The sequence below is a fragment of the Papio anubis genome, chromosome 9 (genome assembly GCF_008728515.1).
Source record: "Papio anubis isolate 15944 chromosome 9, Panubis1.0, whole genome shotgun sequence".
Taxonomy (NCBI): Eukaryota; Metazoa; Chordata; class Mammalia; order Primates; family Cercopithecidae; genus Papio; species Papio anubis.
Genome location: NC_044984.1, coordinates 112288909 through 112311508, shown reverse-complemented (window position 1 = coordinate 112311508; position 22600 = coordinate 112288909). Strand labels below are relative to the sequence as shown.

At 46.0% G+C, this 22600-nt stretch overlaps 2 protein-coding genes and 1 long non-coding RNA gene across 6 annotated transcripts in view; 2 read left to right on the top strand and 1 right to left on the bottom strand.

Moving 5' to 3' along the window:
* Window positions 1-21383, bottom strand: part of RFC5 (replication factor C subunit 5) — a 62358-nt gene extending 40975 nt beyond the window's left edge. The window contains exon 1 of the mRNA XM_009181798.4: window positions 21365-21383. The gene's annotated coding sequence lies outside the window, so the exon portion shown is untranslated. The remainder of the gene's footprint in view (window positions 1-21364) is intronic.
* Window positions 41-6373, top strand: LOC103876098. The gene is made up of 3 exons (XR_635183.3): window positions 41-139; window positions 3866-3984; window positions 6119-6373. It is a non-coding gene; the product is annotated as an uncharacterized LOC103876098 (long non-coding RNA).
* Window positions 21230-22600, top strand: part of KSR2 (kinase suppressor of ras 2) — a 497446-nt gene continuing 496075 nt past the window's right edge. For all 4 annotated transcript variants that reach the window (XM_021923003.2, XM_021923002.2, XM_009181799.3 and 1 more), the window contains exon 1: window positions 21230-21837. In XM_021923003.2, the coding sequence (XP_021778695.1) occupies window positions 21658-21837 (180 nt within the window). In that variant the 5' untranslated portion in view covers window positions 21230-21657. The remainder of the gene's footprint in view (window positions 21838-22600) is intronic.

Here is a 22600-nt window from a genome sequence, read left to right as displayed (position 1 = left end):
ATTTATTTATTTATAATTTCAACTTTTATTTTAGATTCAGAGGTACATGTGCAAGTTGGTTACATGAGTATGTTGTATGATGCTGAGGTTTGAGGCACAAAGGATCCCATCACCCACGCGTGAGCATAATGGCCAACAGGTAGTTTTTCAGCCCTCACCCTCCTTGTTCTCTCCCTCCTCTAGTAGTCTCCAGTGTTTATTTTTCCCATCTTCATGTCTATGTGTGCTTGTTTAGCTCCTGCTTATATGTGAGAAACTGCAGTATTTGGTTTTCTGTTCCTGCATGAATTCACTTAGCATAACGGCCTCCAGCTGCATCCATATCACTGCAAAGGATATGATTTTGTTCTCTTTTATGACTGTGTAGTATTCCCTGGTGTATATATACCACATTTTCTTTATCCAGTCCTCCATTGATGGGCACCTAAGTTGTGTCCATGTCTTTGCTATGGTGAATAGTGCTGTGATGAACATATAAATACATGTGTCTTTTTTTCCCCATGTTAACCAGGCTGGTCTTGAACTCCTGCCCTCAGGTGATCCGCCTGCCTCAGCCTCCCAAAGTGCTGGGATTACAGGTGTGAGCTACCGTGCCCGGCCCTGTACTTTTTCATAGTAGCCATTCTGACTGGAGTGGGATAGTATCTCCTTGTGGCTTTGATTTGCATTTCTCTGACGATTAGTGATGTTGAGCATTTTCTCCTATGTTTGTTGGCTGCTTGTGTATCTTCGTTTGAGAGTGTATGTTCATGTCCTTCGCCTACTTTTTAATGAGGTTGTTTTTTGCTTGTTGAATTCTTTAAGTTCCTTACAGATTCTGGATAGTAAACTTTCGTTGGATGCATTTTAACCATTTTAAAGTACATTCATGGCCAGGCATGTTGGCTCACACCTGTAATTCCAGCACTTTGGGAGGCCAAGACGGGTGAATCAGCTGAGCTCAGGAGTTTGAGACCAGCCTGGCCAACATGGTCAAACCTAGTCTCTACTAAAAATACAAAAATTAGCCAGGCGTGGTGGCACGTGCCTGTGATCCCAGCTACTTGGGAGGCTGAGGCAGGAGAATCACTTGAACCGGGAGGTGGAGGCTGCAGTGAGCTGAGATCCTGCCATTGCACTCCAGCCTGGGCAACAAGAATGAAACTGTCTCAAAAAAAAAAAAAAAAAAGAGAAAAAGAAAAAAGGCCAGGCGTAGTGGCTCACACCTGTAATCCCAGCACTTTGGGAGGCCGAGGCAAACGGATCACAAGGTCTGGAGTTCAAGACCAGCCTGACCAACATGGTGAAACCCGTCTCTACTAAAAATACAAAACTTAGCCGGGCCTGGTGGCGTGCACTTGTAATCCCAGTTACTCAGGAGGCTGAGGCAGGCGAATCGCTTGAACCTGGGAGGCGGAGTTTGCAGTGAGCTGAGATCACGCCACTGCACTCCAGCCTGGGCGACAGAGTGAGACTCCGTCTAAAAAGAAAAAAAGAAACAACATAGTGCTGGGTGCGGTGGCTCACGCTTGTAATCCCAGCACTTTGGGAGGCTGAGGCAGGTGGATCACCTGAGGTCAGGAGTTTAAGACCACCTGATCAATATGGTGAAACCCCGTCTCTACTAAAAATGCAAAGATTAGCCGGGTGTGGTAGTGTGCGCCTGTAGTCCCAGCTACTCAGGAGGCTGAGACAGGAGAGTTTCTTAAACATGGGAGGTGGAGGTTGCAGTGAGCCAAGATTGTGCTACTGCACTCCAGCGTGGGTGACAGAGTGAGACTCCATCTCAATAAATAAATAAATAAATAAATAGGCCGGGCACAGTGGCTTACACCTGTAATCCTAGCACTTTGGAAGGCTGAGGCAGGTGGATTGCCTGAGTTTAGGAGTTCAAAACCAGCCTGGACAACACAGCGAAACCTCGTCTCCACTTAAAAAAAAAAAAAAGTGGCGGGCATGGTGGCGTGTGCCTGTAATCCCAGCTACTCCCGGAGAGAGGCTGAGACAGGCCGAATCTTTTGAACCAGGAGGTGCTCCAGGTTTGCAGTTAACAGTTGCCAGGCTGGAAAGACAGAGAGACTGTCTCAAAATAGCCATGGCAATAATAATAATAATAATAATAATAATAATAAAATAAATAAATAAAATAAAATAAAATAGATACATTTATGATGTGCAAGCATCACTACCATCACGGGCATTTCATCTTCCCCAAGATTGAACTCCTCTTGACCTCACTTCCCATACCATTTTTCCTGCCCGTTCCTGGCCACCACCATTCTACTTTCTGTCTTTATGATTTTGACTACTCTAGTACCTCATATAAAAAAAATCATACAGTATTGGTGTTTTGTGTGTGTCTGTGTGTCTGTGTGTGTAACTGGCTTATTCCACCTAGCATAATGTCCTTGTATTAGGCCATTCTTTCATTGCTATAAAGAAATACCTGCGACTGGGTAAGCCATAAGAAAAGAGATTTATCTGGCTCATGGTTCTGTAGGCTATACAGGAAGCATGGCAGCCACTGCTTCCGAGAAGGCCTCAGGAAGCTTCCAATCATCTGGAAGGCAAAGGGGGAGCAGGCACATCACAGGGAGAAAGCAGGAGTAAAAGAGAGAGTGAGAGAGGGAGGGGAGGTGCCACACACTTTTAAACAACCAGATCTCAGGAGAATTCACTCTCTGTCACACAGATAGCACCAAGGGGATGGTGCTAAAGCATTCATGATAAACTGTTTTCATAATCTAATCACCCCCACCTGGCCACACCTCCAACATTAGGGATCTCATTTCTTTTTTGATGGGAGGATTACATTTCAACATGAGATTTGAATGGGACAGGTAACTATATCAGTCCTAAAGGTTTATCCATGTTATAGCGTACTGTAGAATTTCTTACCTTTTTAAAGGCTGAATAATTCCATTGTATGTGTTTTATATATTTAATCCATTGGTGAACATTTGAGTTGTTTCTAACTTTTCGTTTTGTTTTGTTTTTTTGAGGTGGAGTCTTGCTCTGTCACCCAGGCTGGAGTGCAGTGGCACGATTGTAGCTCACTGCAACCTCCACCTCCTGGATTCAAGTAATAACCTGGACTACAGGCATACACTACCACGCCTGGCTAATTTTTTTGTAATTTTAGTAGAGACGGGGTTTCACCATGTTGGCCAGGCTGGTCTCGAACTCCCGACCTCAGGTGATCCACCCGCCTTGGCTTCCCAAAGTGCTGGGATTACAGGGGTGAGCCACCACACCTGACCGTTTCCACCTTTTGGTTCTTGCGAATAATGCTGTATGGACCTTGGTGGCTGGTGCACAAATATCTGTCCAAATCTTTGTTTTCAGTTCTTTTGGGTGTGTACCCAAAAGTGGAATCATACGATCATAGATCATATGATAATTCTATGTTTCGTGTTTTGAGGAACTGCCACACTGTTTTTTATAGTGGTTGTACCATTTTACATTCCCATTGGCAATGCGCAAAGGCTGTAATTTCTCTGCTTCATCAACTAACACTTGTGCTTTTGCACATACATTCTCGCGTCCACGTGGAACAGACCCTGTTGCACAGATTTTTAGAAGTGGAATTGATGGGTCAAATGTTATATACATCTTAAATTTTGATGCATCTAACAAATTGCCCTCCAAAATGTTTGTATCAATTGATACCCCCACCATTAGTGTAGGGGAGTGCTTATTTGCCATATCCTCAACAACCTTAAATAACATTACACTTTTTAGTATTTGCTATGCTGATGGACAAAAATATCTTGTTGCTTTAATTAATATTTTTCCGATGACTGTTGAAGTATATTTTGTATTTTTATTTGCTACCTATGTCGTTGCCATACTTGACTTAATTCGTTCTCTATTGGTGAACACTTAGCTTGGTTCTCAGCCCACTGTGTATTCAAGATGGCCAAGAAGGAGGGCGAGTATGGGAAGCTGTTTGAAATATGTCCAAATGACAAGAAAGTGACTATGGAAGCACTCAAAATGATAACCGTGAGTCATCCAGTAGTTACACTGCATTTAGGAAGTAGAACAGTGCTTTACAAAGAGTACTAGTAAAAGTGGTTAAAAATATAAAGCCTTGGTAATTTTTAAAAGCTGCCATTTGTTGAACATTAACTACGTGTCCTCCACTGTGGTAGGGCTTTTCATACATCATTTTATTTCATCTTGGCTTGAACAAGCATCAGCTTATTTTATAGCTGTGAAAAACTAAGGTTTCTGGAGACTTGCTTAAGTTCACAGTGAGTAAGTGGGTGGTCAGATCCTAACCCAAATCCTTTTGATGCTGTCACCCTTTGAGAATGACATCTGAGGGAAGTTCTAAATTTTCATGGCAACAGAATTATGGACTACAGGAACCATGTCTACCAGTGGTGTCTCCAATCGCCTGGGGTCATTTTTAGTTTTGTTCTTGTTTTTTTTTTTTTTGCAAATGCAGAGTCAGTAAACTTTCAAAGACTTTATTGAAGATCTCCACAACGCGTAAGCTGTGACTCACTAGGAAATGATTTTAGGTGGTGCTTAGACCCAACATTAAATGACATTGAATCACCCAAGGGGGAGGTAATTCCCCTTTTAATACCCTTCCAGTCATTTCATCAAGGAGAAAGCCTCCGTGTGGTGTTAGTGAGCCTGTAACATCTCTCTAGCACTTGCTGAATTTCTTTTTCTTTTTTTTTCTTTTTTGAGACAGAGCCTCACTCGGTCGCCCAGGCTGGAGTGCAGTGGCATGGTCCTGGCTCACTGCAACCTCCGCCTCCAGGTTCAAGTGATTCTCATGCCTCAGCCTCCTGAGTAGCTGGAGTTACAGGCAAGCATCATCATGCCTGGCTAATTTTTGTATTTTTAGTAGAGATGGGGTTTCGTCATGTTGGTCAGGCTGGTCTCAAACTCCTGGCCTCAAGTGATCTGCCCGCCTCAGCCTCCCAAAGTGCTGGGATTACAGGCATGAGTCACCATGCCCGGCCAGCCATCTTCTTACTGTATCCTCACATGGTGGAAGGGACAAGGGATCTCTCTGGGGCCTCTTTTATAAGAGCACCAATCTCCAAGCTCCACCCTCATGACCTAACACCTCCCAAATTCCCCACCTCTAATATACCATCACCTAGGGGGCTTAGGATTTTAATAGATGAATTTTGTGGTAACATAAACATTTGGTCCATAGCTGCTGGATAAAGTAGGTCTGGAGTGTGTCACCTGCGATTCTGCAATTTTCATATGCAACCCAGGTGCTTCTGGTACAACTGGCATGACGTTTTAAGAAATTCTGAGGCCAGGCGCGGTGGCTCATACCTGTAATCCCAGCACTTTGGGAGGCTGAGGTGGGTGGATCACCGGAGGTCAGGAGTTCGAGACCAGCCTGGGCAGCATGGTGAAACCTCGTCTCCACTAAAAACATAAAAAATTAGCCAGGCGTGGTGGCAGGTACCTGTAATCCCAGCTATTCCTGAGGCAGAGGCAGAAGAATAGCTTGAACCTGGGAGGCAGAGGTTGTAGTAAGCTGAGATTGTGCCATTGTACCCCAGCCTGGGAAACAACAGCGAAACTCTGTCTCAATTAAAAAAAAGAGAGAAATTCTGAACCAGACCTTCCCATTTTAACCCAATTTAGATTTTTTTTTTTTTTTTTCTTTTTTGAGACAAGGTCTTGCTCTGTCACCCAGGCTAGAGTGCAGTGGCATGGTCTCAACTCACTGCAACCTCCATCTCCCAAGGCTCAAGCCATTCACCCACCTCAGTCCCTGGAGTAGCTGGGACCACAAATGTGCACTACCACTCCAACTAATTTTTGGGTTTTTTTTGTAGAGATGAGCTTTCACCATGTTGCCCAGGCTAGTCTTGAACTCCTGGGTTCAAGCAATCTGCCTGCCTTGGCCTTCCAAAATGCTGGGATTACAGGTATGAGCCACAGCACCCGGCCAAATTTTTTAATAGATTGGCAAGAATGCTAGCTGGATATAAATCTGTCATGCCACAGATAACGCTTCTGCTTATATAGTGGGTTTTGTTGCCAGGGGGCAGTAGTTACATGTAATTTTCAGGCAGTGTTCTAAGCACTTTACACATGTTTAATCCTTGGTACAACCCTTTGAACAGGTACTATTATTACCCTCATTTTACAGGTGAGGAGACTCAGATGCAGGAGGGGAGACCACTAGCCTGAGGTCACAAAGTCAGGAAGTGCAGAGCTGGGATTTGAACTCAAGTCCTCTGGCTTAGAGCCAATATTCCTACCTGCAATGCTCAACTTCCTCTCCTGGATCCCCACCTCTATTTGTGATGATGAAGGTTCATCACCCCCTCCAATTCCACAGCTGCTTGTCATTCTAGCCTGTCAGTCTGGGGATGACAGTCCTATCATCGACAATCAGACTATTTGCAATCAGAAATTTATCAATATTTGTATTGGACGAATTAATGAATCAGTGACTTCCCAGGATTGAGGACTATAAACTTTCTAGTTCAATGGAAATCATGGACTAGGTCTTGAAAAAAGAAAAGCCAACATGTGTATTTCCCGTGCTGAAAATAAAAAGGGTTCTCCATTTACCAAGAAAACTAACCCGGTAACTGATTTCTGATTCTATGCAGAAAAGCACAAAACAGGAAAATCTGTGACCTGCTCAGCTCAGCATTTCTCAGTTTCCCCCACCTCATTTTTTTTTTCCCAAAGAAAAGGAAAGCTGAAAACTTGCAGAAGATCCTTGTAAAGGACCTTCAGTTCATTTTGTCAGACTGGAGTACAGGAGAGTTCTTAATAAATCCTGGGTCTGTACCTTTCAGAAGGCAATCACATTTGGGATGATTTGAGCTCATCTGGGACTCCATGGGCTCTTTTGTCCTCACACTACATGCATTCCTTTTTTCTTTTTCTTTTTGCCAAGTCACAGATGGGTGCTGGAAGCCGAGTCAACGCTGTGCCACAAGGCGAGATGCAGACAGCTGTGAGGTGGGGTGCAAAGAGGAGGCCCTTTCTGCTTTCTCCGACCAGACAGACACCCCACATGGGAGCTGCAGGGCAGATGCGGGCTTCCTCTCTGACCAGGGCACAGCTGGCTGCAGGAAAGGTCTGCATTAGAGTAGAAAGCATACCTTGAATATGTCCAGACCATAGCACAGATTTTGCTTTTTCTTCCAGCAGTTGCTATCATGTACCACGGAAGAGCTCTGGTGTGCTGGGAGAGAGCTCACAGGCAGGAGCACGTGGAAGATGCATATCCAGGGTATCAGCCATTGTGTCATGGTTGCACTTTAAGAAGGGGTGACCACTTGGAAGAGCACACGTGTATTTACATGACAAACCATGTAAATGACATGGATCATGCCTGTAATCCCAGCATTTTGGGAGACTGAGGCGGGTGGATCATTTGAGGTCAGGAGTTCGAGACCAGCCTGGCCAACATGGTGAAACCTTGTCTCTACTAAAAATACAAAAATTAATACCAGCTCCGTGAGAGGCTTTGGCAGGAGAATCGCTTGATCCTGGGAGGCGAAGGCTGCAGTGAGCCAAGATTGTGCCACTGCGCTTCAGCCTGGGTGACAGAGTGAGACTATCTTAAAAAAAAAAAAGAATATAGCACACTGTGGACTAGAGTCATTCTCACCAGTTAAACCAGTGTGGGGTAACATTCAGATTTTATGAGATGCTTTAGATGCTATTTTTCTTAAATAATTGAATAAATAAATAATATATACTTTTTAGAGACTGGGTCTTGCTCTTTTGCTCAGGCTGGAGTGTGGTGGCGTGATCATAGCTTATTCTAGCCTCAAAATTCCGGGCTCCAGCGATACTCCCGTCTCAGCCTCCTGAGTAGCTGGGATTACAGGTATGCACCACCATGCCTGGCTAATTTTTAATTTTTAAAATTTTTGTAGAGAGAGGGGTGGGGAGGTCTCACTATGTTGCTCAGTCTGGTCTCAAACTCTTGAGCTCAAGTGATCCTCCTGCCTCTGCCTCACAAAGCATTGGGATTACAGGCACGAGCTAGAGCCAAATGCTGTATTTGATAATGAATCAACAGATTCTCCTCCAAAAAAAAATATCTGAAAATAGATTATTCATATGTTTCTTGTATCTGCCAAGATGCCTGGTGGGCAGCTGAAGATAGAATGTATCTGTAAAGGTATATACCAAGAACAACAAAACACACTTGAGTTGAAACTAGAAAGATTCTGTTTGTTTTTTTTTGAGACGGAGTTTTGCTCTTGTTGCCCAGGCTGGAGTGCAATGGCGCCATCTTGGCTCACTGCAACCTCTGCCTCCATAGTTCAAGCAATTCTCCACCCTCTTCGGCCTCCCAAAGTGCTAAGATTACAGGCGTGAGCCACCACAGCAGCGAAACTACAAAGATTTTTGTGTGTAGTTGGGTCCTTGGCATCTGAGGCCCACAGAAGATAACTTTTTAAACAGAAGTTGGGGCCAGGTGCGTGGCTCACGCCTGTAATCCCAGCACTTTGGGAGGCCGAGGCGGGCGGATCACTGGAGGTCAGGAGTTCAAGACTAGCCTGGAAAACATGGTGAAACCCCATCTCTACTAAGAATACAAAAAATTAGCTGGGTGTGGTGGTGGACACCTGTAATCCCAGCTGCTCAGGAGGCTGAGGCAGGAGAACTGCTTGAACCTGGGAAGCAGAGGTTGCAGTGAGCCGAGATCGCGTCACTGCACTCCAGCCTGGGGGACAAAGTGAGACCCTGTAAGTAAGTAAATAAATAAATAAATAAGTAAATAAAAGGAAATTGGCTGAGTGCCACTGCTGGCCAACATGGAGAAACCCCATCTCTACTATAAATGCAAAAATTAGCTGGGCATGGTGGTGAGTGACTGTAATCCCACCTTCTCGGGAGGGTGAGACAGGAGAATCACTTGAACCTGGGAGACGAAGGTTGCAGTGAGCAGAGATGGCGCCCCTGCACTCCAGCCTGGGTGACAGAGCAAGACTTTGTCTTAAATAAATAAATAAATAAATAAATAAATAAATGGAAGCTGTAAAGTGGTAGTTTTCAAGTTTGGCTCCACATTAGAATCACCCGGGGAGTTGTGAAAAATTTTGATGCCTGGATTGTACCTCAGACCAGATAAATCAGAATCTTTAGCGGGTAGGATCCAGGCATTGATAGTTTTTAACGTTTTGTTGGCTGGGCATGGTGGCTCACGCCTGTAATCCCAGCACTTTGGAAGGCCAAGACGGAAGGCTGCTTTGAGTCTTGAAATTGGAGATCACTCTGAGCAACACAGGGGAGACCTTGGTTCTGTAAAAAATAAAATAAAATAAAATAATAAATAAATAAATAAATAGCTAGGCGTGGTGCCACACACCTGTATTCTCAGTTACTTGGGAGGCTGAAGTGGGAAGATCACTTGAGCCCAGGAGCCCAGGAGGTCGAGGTTGCAGTGAGCTGTGATCATGCCACTGCACTCCAGCCTGGGCGACAGAGCAAGACCCTGTCTCCAGAAAAAAATAAAAAATAAAAATCAAGTTTCCCAGGTGATTCCCGTGTGCAGCTAAAGTGATGAGCCGCTGCTTTAAGGGGAACTGTTCTTACCTCTTACAGGCTAAGAACTTCAACAGTCATATAACATTTCGGGCAAAATGGTAACCCACTGACATCTCATTTAGAAAGGAATAAAAATGGAAGTCACCATGTGTTTTGTTTCATTTCCTTACTTGATTATCTATCTGTCTTCTAATTGTTTTGTGCAAGTACTGGAAATTCTACACGTTAGTGCCTATGGGAACCAGGCAGTCACAGCAGAGGTGGGAGGGAGCCAAAGTGAGGGTTAGGGGAAGGGGATTAAAAGAACTGGAAAGTGTCTGTCCCCAAGCAGAGAAGCCACTCCACCCCCATCCTGATGTTGCCAGCGGGAAAAGGAGCTCAAGTGGGGCTGGGTTTTGGGAGTTTTTCAAAATAAACTGGTGGTCAGAAGTGTTAGGTGAAACATCCCATTTTCTAAATGTTAGCGGCAAACTCAGACTCTTTGAAAACTTTGTGTAGCCAAATGAAACTCATATGTAGGCTAAATTTGACCCTGAGGGCTGCCTGTTAGTGTATCTAGTTACTAAACCCTTTGGGAGGCAGGGTTCACTGTTTTAAAAATTATTCTTACATTTTTATTGTGGTAAAACACACTTACGAAATGTATCATTTAACCGAAGTATACCATCAGTGGCATTAAGCACATTCATATTGTGTAATCATCACCACTATATAGTTCCAGAAGTTTTTCATTACCCAATACCCATTTAGCAGTCACTCCCCACCCTCCTTCCCCTGCTCCCTGGCAACCACTAATCTGCTTTCCGTCTGGATGGATTTGCCTGTTCTGAATATTTCATATAAAGAACTATACAATGAGGTCTTCTGTGACTGGCTTCTTTCACTTAGCATAGTGTTTTCAGCGTTCATCCATATGGTAGCATGTATTCATCGATGGACATTTCTTTTTCTTTTTTCTTCTTTTTTTTTGAGACAGTCTTGCTCTGTCGCCCAGGCTGGAGTGCAGTGGCATGATCTTGGCTCACTGAAACCTCTGCCTCCCAGGTTCAAGCGATTCTCCTACCTCAGCCTCCCAAGTAGCTGGGATTAGGGGTGCACACTACCACACCCAGCTAATTTTTGTATTTTTAGTAGAGATGGGTTTTGCCATGGTGGCCAGGCTGGTCTCAAACTCCTGACCTCAGGTGATCCACCAGCCTTGGCCTCCTAAAGTGCTGGGATTACAGGTATGAGCCACTGTGCCTGGCCCATCGATGGACATTTGGATTGTTTCCACCTTTTGGCTATTGTGAATAGTACTGCCGTGAACATTCATGTACAAGTTTCGTTTGCATGCTGAGATGATTCATACATAACAGTGTGTGCTCCTGTAGCACTGATCCCAACTCCACGCACACTCTAGGTGCTCGTGAACTGAGGACTTAACTCTAGGATGATGAAGTTGTCCCAGTTTGCCTTCATCTGTTCCAGCTTTAGCACTGGAGGTCCCACATCTTAGAAACCCCCTTAGTCCCAGGTAACCCACGATGATTGGTCACCCTGTAGTGTCTTGGCTTAAGCTAATCAGCGAAATATCCCAGTTCAGAGTCAAGGTATGAGACTGCCACATGTGATTCACCAACATAATCCTTCTTAAGATAGAACCTGACAGATTAGTAGTTCAGTTGCAACTTTAAAAATAATTGTGACAAGGCTGGGCGCAGTGGCTCATGCCTGTAATTTCAGCACTTTGGGAGGCCGAGAAGGGTGGATCACTTGAGGTCAGAGTTCGAGTTTGAGACCAACCTGGCCAACATGGCAACCAGAAACTCTGTCTCTACTAAAAATACAAAAAATTAGCCAGGCATGAGGGGCATGCCTGTAATCCAGCTTCTCGAGAGGCTGAGGCAGGAGAATTACTTGAATCCGGGAGGCGAAGGTTGCAGTGAGCTGAGACCGCGCGGCTGCACTCTAGCCTGGTGACAGAGCGAAACTCCATCTAAGGAAAAAAAAAAAAGTGGCAAGTGTATGTTTCTTGTGACTCACAAGCCAGGTCCTCTATGTGTACCTGAACGATTCCCATTCCTTTTTAAATCTTAGCTTCTGGATCATCTCACCAGAACCTTCTCAGAATCTTCCCCCTTTTCCTTTCAGGGTTGAAGGACTCCTCTCCTTTATTCTCAGAATTTGCTATAATTACAGGCTCTGTTTACACAGGTCCCCCAACTAGACTATGACTTCCCCAAGAATGGTGGAATATTGCTGATGTTTTTGCCTTTCTGACATCCATCCATGCTTCTTTTTTTTTGAGACAGAGTCTCTGTCACCCAGGCTGGAGCACAGTGGTGAGATCTCGGTTCACTGTAACCTCTGCCTCCTGGGTTCAAGCAATTCTCCTGCCTCAGCCTCCTGAGTAGCTGGGATTACAGGCGTGCACCACCACGCGTGGCTAATTTTTTGTATTTATAGTAGAGACAGGGTTTCGCCATGTTGGCCATGTTGGTCTTGAACTCCTGAGCTCAGACAATCTGCCTGCCTCGTCCTCCCAAAGTACTAGGATTACGGGCATGAGCCACCGCGCCCAAGCATCCATGCTCCTTCTGATAACAGCAGCCCTGCCTTTTTGGAGGCACAGACCAGCCCTTTCTGATCTCATACCACACGGTTTGAGTAGCATCAGTACCACTCCCTAGGTTCCAGGGCGGCCCTACAACCCAGGCCAGGCCCATCCACACACACATTCCATCCCCTTGGTTAATGTGACTGACTCAGGAGTATATGTGTCCGGACCAGGTCAGTGCAAGTTAATTGTACAATTTATGCTAGAACTAATGGGAGAGAGACTGTATCCCTGATAGGGTTGCTCAGCATTCTGCAGTTGTCCTTCTTACATCTGGGAAAAAGCCACCTAAAAATGATGCCAACAACAAAGTAGTGCTGAGAGATGCAGACAGAAAAGAAATGTCCTAGACCAGAGTAAGAGTCATCTTTAAACTTCTCGATTATATGAGTTACTTTCTTTTGCCTAAACTGGGTGTGTTGGGGTTTTGTTCCTTGCAGCTAAAAGAATACTAATGCATACACTTGATTAATATTTTAATCTTACACATACAGCATCATATCTGGCACATTGTAGTCACTCAAGAAATGTGTAAGTCAATGCATGCATGCCTTTTTTTTTTGAGACAGAGTCTTGCTCTATTGCCCAGGCTGGAGTGTGCAGTGGCACAATCTCAGCTCACTGCAACCTCCTCCTCCTGGGTTCAAGCAATTCTCCTGCCTCAGCCTCCCAAATAGCTGGGATTACAGGCGCACACCACCACAACCAGCTAATTTTTGTATTTTTAGTAGAGATGGGGTTTCACCATATTGGTCAGGCTGGTCTCAAACTCTTGACCTCACGATCTGCCCGCCTCCGCCTCCCAAAGTGCTGGGATTACCGGCATGAGCCACCACACCCAGCCAGGATTTTCTTTCAGGGTAATAAAAACATTCTGGAACTAGATAGTGGCAATAGTTGCACAGCATTGTGAATGCACTAAAAGTCACTAGTGGTAAATTTTATCTTATATATGTTTTACCACAATAAAAACAAAAGAATCGGGAATTTCATCAGGGCTGTCTCTGATGGATGCCACACAGCTTGTTGCCTGCACAGGGCGCCCAGATTGGGGTGCAAATCTGAAATCTAGATTGTGCTCTGCCCCCTGGGTTGAGACCTCTGGTACTTTTGCAAAGTGGATGCCTTTTTCTGATTCATACAAAGACGCTGTTCAGGCTAATGCTGATCTTGAACTTCATAGACGAGATGGCGTAAGAAGTGAGTGAATTGTGTTGATGGCATTACTTTACTGCAATTTTCAATGGTATTTCTTGGCTATACATCTTTAAGTACTTGGAGAGTACCACAGTACACATCCTGTCCCATCCTGAGGGTGCTATATCTGAAAATTCACAGTTCATTGTTGAGTGCTTAATTTGTAAAGCTAGCATAAATCACTGGACTAAATTGTCCATTACCGTGAGCTCAAATTATCTCACCATCAAGAGAGTGATCTGGTTGCCTTCCTCACAGTGGAAATTAAGAGACAATGAGGCAAAAAGCCAAAAGGAGAAGAACTCTAGAAAAATAAGTTTTCTGATATTGTAAAGAAAACCTTACAAAATTGAAGATAGGAACATTTTGCCTATCCTCATCAATAGTAATTTCTTTTCTGGAGATAGGATCTCACTGTGTTGCCCAGGCTGGAGTGAAAAATCTGTTTTTTGATGTTAGAAAAACCTTACAAGGTTAAAGATAGGCACTTTCTGCCTGCCCTCATCAAAGGTAATTTTTTTTTTTTTCTAGATATAGGGTTTCACTGTGTTGCCCAGGCTGGAGTGCAGTGGCTATTCATAGGCACAGTTATAACACATTACAGCCTCGAATCCCGGGGCTCAAGTGAGCCTCCCACCTCAGCCTCTCAAGTAGAAAGGTGTGGGGTTTTTTTTTCTTTTTTTCTTTTTTTTGAGATGGAGTCTTGCTCTGTCTCCCAGGCTGAAGTGCAGTGGCACAATCTTGGCTCACCGCAACCTCTGCCTCCCGGGTTCAAGCGATTCTTCTGCCTCAGCCTCCTGAGTAGCTGGGATTACAGGCACTTGCCACTATGCCTGGCTAATTTTTGTATTTTTAGTAGAGATGGGGCTTCACTATGTTGGCCAGGGTGGTCTCAGGTGATCTGCCTGCCTTGGCTTCCCGAAGTGCTGGGATTACAGGCGTAAACCACCGCGCCCGGCCAGCAAGTAGAAGGTATTTTTAAAAAATCATTTATGTTTTGAGGATCAGTGAGTTAGAATGAAACAATAATCCTCTAATAGCTATGGAAGATTTGGTTGTATTTTAGGGGATAGCATTGTGAGATTTTTTTTCTCCCCACAAAAATCAGTAGAAAAAGACAAAAGGAGGCCAGGCGTGGTGGCTCACACCTGTCATCCCAGCATTTTGGGAGGCCAAGGCAGGTGGATCACTTGAGCCCAGGAGTTTGAGACCAGTCTGGGCAACACTGGCGAGACCTGCCTCTGCAAAATTTATTAAAAGAAAAAAAGAAAAAAATTCCCTGGGAAAGCAGTGTGGTGAACTCTTCAAGGACAAGTCAGTATTAGTTTTGTTTAGTTCCAGGGGCATTGGTAGCCCCCTCTCCTCCTAATCTGCCATTTCCCCGTTTGTGTCCTCACAATGCAACTTTGAAAATATTGGGGCCAGCTCATAGCTAACATAACTGGATGTGGAATGAGACCTTTCTTGTTGACCCAGAACTTCAGCTAAAGCTTCCAAGGTGAGGGCAGTGGGTGACAACACTTCCTCCTTCTATTAAGAGGTAGCTAGACTGGTCCTTTGACTATCAGTAACCATCAGCCTCCAGCCTATGTAAGAGAAGATCAAGATTTTGTCCAGAAGAGGTTTCTGTGACAGGTCTTTGTAGGGGATTTTCTTTTCCTTTCCCAACCACAAGCCAAGAGAAGGGAGTTCAACAAAAGGTCACTCGTGAGACTTGGGTGCACCAAACGGAGATGCTGGCACCTCACTGCCGGCTGAAGGCTGCCTGGGGCTGCCCAAGATGGCAGGGTGCGGAGAAAGGGCAGCAGGAGGAGTAGCCTGCGATTGCCATTCTGCAGGGCAAAGGTGTGTCCTGTTTCCTGTGAGTCAGGTGACTACCTCTGAGCACACTTGGGCTTGAGCCATCCTGAAAAGACTTACCCAAGAGGGCATCCTTTCAGCAAAGGGACCTCAGAAAGAAGATGTGGGGTACTTGCTGGAGTATGAATGGAAAACTGGTCTGCAAAAGACCACCCAGTGTGTGCATTGAGTCCCGATAAGGTCCCCATGAGGGTCTCTAAAGATCCCCCAGTGTGCCCCATGTTCAAAAGTCAGCCTGCAAGTGCCTGGCAGGACATGGTAGGACATCTGACTCCCTTCACCTGCTCTCAGTTGAAGGTACTTTTTCCACTTAGCCCTCAGTTCCTGCTCTCCTGCAAGGCGAGATGGAGATCAGGAGGACACACACACCCTAGTCTCCCCTGCAGATTCCTGAGCCATCCATGGGTCAGGCTGGAAGGGGCAGGGAACAAGGTATTAAACTGGATGTGAGAATGAAGTTTTGATTGGACTGGACTTTTTTTTTTTTTTTTTGGCTGAGTCTTGTTGTGTCTCCTAGGCTGTAGTGCAGTGGCACAATCTCGGCTCACTGCAACCTCCACCCTCCGGGTTCAAGTGATTTTCCTGCCCCAGCCTCCCAAGCAGCTGAGACTACAGGTGCCCGCCACCACACCTAGCTAATTTTTGTTTTTTAGTAGAGATGGGGTTTCACCATGTTGGCCAGGCTGTTCTCGAACTCCTGACCTCAGGATCAGGTGATCCATCCAAATCGGCCTCCCAAAGTGCTGGGATTACAGATGTGAGCCACTGTGCCCAGCCTGGACTGGACTTTTAATGTCTGATGAGATTCTTAGTCGAAACTAACTGAAAAGCTAAGAGATTTACTAAGATATTGCTCAGGGCAGAGGAGGGAGCCCTGGCAGTGGATCTTAAGGTTGAAAAGCAGTGGAAGAAGGAAAAGAAAGCCAGTTCTTGATTCCCACCTGTCTCTCCTCCTGCCAAATCCAGCTCATTCAGTCGCCCAGTAACAATAATTTATTCCCACTATTAATAAAATCACTCTGAGACATATGGCCTTCAGAGTTAGTATGCAGTTTCTAGAGTGAAATACATCAACAATAACAACAACAGCATCATCAACAACAAAATTATCATCCATCAGCTTCCATTCTTTGAAATTGATGACACTCTTATTAGTTTGAAGTGCAAAACCCTTCACCAGAGGCATCAAACTCAAATGCCTACACGAGCCAGGGAGGAGATTTCAATAATGAATGTAGGGGCCTGGGTGGGACTGTAGTGGAGAGTCTGTGCCCCATCTGAAAGGACAGTTACCTCTCTTCCAACTAATTGTTGCCCAATGCAGCCGGCTCTTCCCCTTTTCCCAGAAAGGCCAGAGATCTGCATTTTTGGCGTAGTATCTCTTAATTTTGGAACTACTGTCAAGAGCATTAGTCAGGGTTCTTTGTTACCAATGACACAATCTACTCTAGGTAGTTTAAGCAGAAGTATTTTAATAGGGTGGTGAATTGTGGTCCCTCTTCCCTGCACCAAATCATATGTTGAAGCCCTAACCCTCCATGTAACTGTATCTGGAGGTAGGATCTTTAGGAGGTAATTAAAGGTTAGATGATGTCTTAAGGGTGGGGGCTTAATCCAATAGGACTACGGCCTTATAAGAAGAGGATGAGAGAGAAGGAGAGAAAGCGATAGATCTTTCTCTCTCTCTTTACCAACAAGAAGGTGGCCATCTGCAAGACTTTAGAAAGAGAGCCCTCAACAGAACCCAGAACCTGACCATGCTGGCATCCCAATTTCAGAATTCCAGTTTCCAGAATAGTGAGAAAATAATTTTTTTTTTTTGAGATGGAGTCTCGCACTGTCCCCCAGGCTGGAGTGCAGTGGCATGATCTCAGCTCACTGCAACCTTTACGTCCCGGGGTCAAGTGATTCTCCTGCCTTAGCCTCCTGAGTAGCTGGGATTACAGGTACCTGCCACCATGCCCAGCTTTTTTTTTTTTTTGTATTTTTAGTAGAAATGGGGTTTCACCATGTTGGTCAGGCTGGTCTTGAACTCCTGACCTTGTAATCTGCCTGCCTCGGCCTCCCAAAGTGTTGGGATTACAGGCGTGAGCCACTGCGCCCAGCGAGAAAATAAATTTCTCTTGTTTAAGCCATCCAGTATTTTGTTATGGCAGCCTCTAAGACAGGTGGTTGAAAACTCTGTAGAATCTCCAGGAGGACAAGAGAGCCAGGTTCTGTCTGTGCAGCCAAAAATGACTCCCAAACCAGCTGTAGGGCTGCCCCCTGTGAACACGTGACATGCCTTTCACCATGGATACCAAGCTTACACAGGGGTGGAGCACCTGGAAGCAGAGGCCTTGGCTGCCAGGCTCACTACCAGATAGATTCCTCTCTTTTGTTGCTCACTTCCTGGCAGAAATCTCATGTGATCTTCTAATGGCACAGCCTAGATCACATGTGACCTGTTTGCAAGGAAGGTTCTGGAAAAGTGCTTTCGCTTCTGTGAGGGAAAGGTGGAACTCATAATGTGAGGCATTTTCCAAACATAAGAAGAAGATGCGTTTGTGTGCTGCTTACAGCCCTGCCAATGGATGACATTTGACCTGTGGGCTACTTTCATTGTTTAAACTTCCACTTCTGAGAACAACTAGAAAAGCCAGATTAAATCATCATCATCATCACCATCTGTTAAAAGACATTCAGAGAACTGCTGAAATAACCAGGACTAAAGAGGCCAAGATTCTGGAGACAGGGACACTCTGGTGTGGTGAGCTGACATTCTGCAGCTGATTTTTCCCTGGGGATATTTGCACATTTGGGCACAGGGAAAGAGGCCGAGTTTCTAGACTCTTCCCAGGCATGAAGGCTGCTTTGGGGGAACAGAGAAACTGACAAAACTTTTAGCAACCTCTTAGGGCTAGAAAGACAAAACTGGAGACTCGAGAGGCTATTATCCCAGGGAGAAGCGAGGGGCAGAAAAGTGAGCCTGATAGATGGTGGTTTTCCCCTCAAGATATTTGGCAAAGTCTGAAATAGTGCAGGGCAAGAAGCAAAGATGCCATGCAGAAGGTCCCTGAAAAAACAGAGCCATTTCCACAGTCTTGTCGTGCTGTGAAGATAAAGGTTAGAGCCCAGGACCAGAGAGAGGGGACTTAGTGAACACCCAAGGTTCCTGGTTGGAACCCTGGAAAGGCAAAGCATTAGAGATAGGGGACAGAGTGAAGTGGTGTCTTTTCAAAACTATAACCCAGTCTCCACCCAGCTCAGCCCCTGATTGGATTAAGATAATTGATCTGTATGCAATTTATCTTGCAGAGAAAGAGTGTGTCCTCTCCAGACTTAGATATTATCACCTCGAGTCTGTACATTTTTTCATACACAATATCTGACATTCAATAAAAATTACAAGGCCTGCCAAGAGACAGGACCATATCACTGAAAATAAAGGGAAAAATAGTCAATAGAAAGAGACCCACAGGTCATCAAGTTTTTGGAGTTAGACAAATGCTTTAAAATAACCATAATTAACATGTTTAAGAAAAACTAAACGATGGAGAAAATAGATGAAAAGAGATAATTTTACCAGACAACTGGAATTCATAAACTTCATGGTCCAAAAGACAAAGAACATAGAGAACTTACTTCATCTGCTCATTGTCAGATGTTGAAAATACTGACTCAGTTCTGTATAGCTATAAAATCCCATGGCTTACAGTATTTTTTTTCTTTTTCTTTTCTTCTTTTTTTTTTTTTTTTTGAGACAGAGTTTTGCTCTTGTTGCTCAGGCTGGAGTGCAATGGCACAATCTCAGCTCACTGCAACCTCTGCCTCCTGGGTTCAAGCAACTTTCCTGCCTGGGAGTAGCTGGGATTATAGGCACCTGCCACCACGCCTGGCTAATTGTTTGTATTTTTAGTAGAGACGGAGTTTCACCATGTTGGCCAGGCAGTCTCAAACTCCTGAGCTCAGGCTATTCACCTGCTTTGGTCTCCTAAAGTGCTGGGATTACAGGTGTGAGCCACCATGCTGGGTCAGCGTACAGTCTTAAAAAAAAAAAAAGTGTGCCGAGGGAGAGCATCAGGAAAAATAGCTAATGCATGCTGGGCTTAATACCTAGGTGATGGGTTGATAGGTGCAGCAAACCACCATGGCACACGTTTACCTACGTAACAAACCTGCACAACCTGCACATTCACCCCAGAACTTAAAGTTTGTCATTCAACTTGGCCACCACTGGCTCCTGTTCTTTCTGCTTTTCAAGTGGCTTCATTTAAGGTTGATATATTATACCATGTGTTCTGAGTATCACTCCTTACTCAGTCCTCAGCTCAGGGCTCTGTTCACCTGGAGAAAGGTGCCTTTTGCTAATTATTCTAAATACATCTGTTGGGCAACGTGTGTTGGGAATACTATTAGATAAGGTGATTAGGGAGATGAGGCCTCTCTGAGATGACATTTGAGTTAGCAGTGACAAGAAGAAACCCACCAGGAGAGGATTAGGGTGAAGCATGTTCTGGGCACGGTGGACATAGAGTGCAAAGATTTAATCAAGAGTCAGCAAACCTTTCTGTAAAGTGCCAGGCAGTAAATCTTTCAGGTGTTGTGAACCACCGGTCTCAGCTGCAGCTACTTAACTCTGCTTTACAAGGCAAAAGTAACCACAGACAATAAACAGATGGATGGTGGTATTCCAACAAAACTTTACTTGTGAACACTGAGATGTCACATAATTTTCACGTGTCACAAAATATTCTTTTGATTTTTTCCAGCCATTTGATTTACATTTTTAATTTTTGAATTTTTAGTAGCGACAGGGTCTTGCTATGTTGTTGCCTAGGTTGGTCCGAAACTCCTGGTCTCAAGTGATCCTCCTGACTCCGCCTCCCAAAGTGCTAGGGATTACAGGCGTGAGCCACGGCGCCAGGCTTTCAACCATTTCAAAAGGTAAAAACATATTAACCATGGAGCCATCATCTGCTGTTATAACGTCAGTTAGGTATGCTGGGGTCAGGCCACACAGACCCTTGTAGGACATGGGAATACTCAGAATAAGGCAAAGGCCCTTTTCCCTTCCAAATGGAAAGCCATCAGGGCGGGCCAGGGTACCAAGTCTAGGAGGCAGCTTCCTGAAATTCACGGAAAAGATCACCAGGTTCGCTTTATTTTTTTCCCCAGTAACAAGAAAGGACAAACGAACAAAAAAGGCACGCACACACACACCGAGCCAAAGACAGAGAAGACGTGCCCAGGTTCACGCCGACGCCTCTCCAGCGCGCACCGAAGGTTTCAAAGTTGGGCGCACACCTGCTCCCAGCCGGAGCGCACCTGCTGAGCAGCACTCCAGCTCGGTCTCGCGAGAGCGGTGCAGGAGTAGTGGCCCCCACCCCCTCCCCGCCACCGACTCCCTCTCCCCGCCCCCTGGCCCAGCCTCCAGGCTCGGGCACACTCCCTGCCTCCTCTGCCGCCCCCGGGAGCAGGCTGGGCCCGATGCGCGCTCTGTCTCCGCGCCCCCGCCCGCCGATCGCTCGCTTGCTCGCTCGCACGCACTCCCGGTAGTAATTTCACTTTGCCACGCGAGCTCCGCAGCCCCTAGAAATCCCGCCCCCCGGCCCTGTCCCCGGCCAGGTGCGCGAGCCTGCGCGCTCCTCCTCCGCCTCCTTCGGCGGGTCCCTGGCGCGCCGGGGCCGGGGCCCGGCTGGGGCGGCTGCGCGCACGGCGCCTCTCCACCAACCCGCTCCCCTGCAGGTCCCTCGCTCGCTCTCCATCCCTCTCCGGCGCTCCCTCGCTCCCCCCCGCCCTTTGATTGACAGGCAAGATGTCGGTGTGGAGCGAGGCAGGAGCTATTGCAGCAACCGTCACCCCCGGAGCCTGGCGGCGGCAGCAGCAGCAGCAGCAGCGCGGGGAGGAGACAGCAGCCAGCCGCAGTAGCCGCCGCAGCCGCGGGAGCAATGCAGACAGCACCTTGAGAACGCGCTAAAGCACTTCCAAACCGTGGACCATGCCGTGTCCCTGCAACTGGGAGGGGGGCAAACCAGATTTTTTTTGACATAAAAGCAAGCCAGCCAAAAATATATAATTTTGTCCTTCAAGGAGCCGGTGTGTAAAGAGTGAGCGCTATTTTCCTTCTCCTCCTCCTCTCCCTCCTCCTCCTCTCCCTCCTCCTCTCTCTCCTCCTTCTCCTCCTCTTTTTCCTCCTCCTCCTCCTCCCTAAGTATACAGACAGCATCACATCACCTGGTTTGCTTCTGAGAAACAGCATCTCTCCTTTTCAGGGACCAGAGACTCAGAGAGGAGACATTCTAATGGAGTCCGCTTGATACCCCAAAATAAAATAATAAATTTTGGCTCTTGTCCCCTCCTCCCACTCCCACCCCCTCAACCCTGTGTGAGATGTTGGATTTCTTCTTCATGAGACATTGTTGAGAAGTCGCAGTGGTTGGAGAGGCGGAGGGGTAGACTACCTCTACTCCCCCCCCCTTTTTTCTCTCTGGGAGGAGGAGGAGGGGAAGGGGGTTGCAGAGCAAGCGATGGATGAGGAAAACATGACGAAAAGCGAGGAGCAGCAGCCTCTGAGTTTGCAAAAAGCCTTACAGCAGTGCGAACTGGTCCAAAACATGATAGACTTGAGCATCTCCAACCTGGAAGGTCTTAGGACCAAATGTGCTACCTCCAACGACCTCACACAAAAAGAAATCCGGACCCTGGAGGTAGGTGTTGCCTACAGAAAAAAAAAAAAAAAAAAAAAAAAGCAATCCTTCTTTCCCCCTCCTTTCTCCCCACGGTCCCCTTTCCCTCTGACTCTGTTTATTGGGGGCTGGGGGTGATGGTGCGGGCAAGCAAGGTGGGCACGGTTTTCTTTTCTGTGATTTCTCTCCTTGCACAGCCTGCATTGGATATCCTTTTACTGTGCTGCTGTCGTCTGCGCTTGGCTGGGTGGTGGTAGTAGTAGTAGTAATTGTTATTCTTTATTTATTATTATTGTTGCGGCTGTTACCGTTATCATTCGCTTCCCGGCTGAGGAGGGAGTTCTCTCTTTTTTCCGCTTGTGGATTTGTTTATATGCCACGGGGGCTTGTGTGCCGGGTAATACATTAAGGAGCTGCAGAGAACCCACGTGACCTTGCGCATTCTGCAGGTGGTCAAAAGGTGGTTTTTGCTCGCAGAATGGGGCTGCCTGTCATTGTAGACCTCTTCTTCTCTTGGCCTTCTTCCCCGCCCTCCTTTTGCTCCTTAGATTTTTTTTTTTTTTAATCAGTGATATACATGTCAGGAGGCAAGATGCATGAAAAAAAATCCCTATGGAGCTACCCATTTCCAATCCAATCGTTTTGATGCAGTGAGCTGTTGCAGGCCTAAAACGTATAAAAGGAAAAAAAAATATGCCTCAATCAGCACACATAGGTGGTGTAGGAGAATACTCCTGAATCTCAGTGGGGCTGCGAGGAAAGAGGAAAGGGGTCGGGGAGGAGG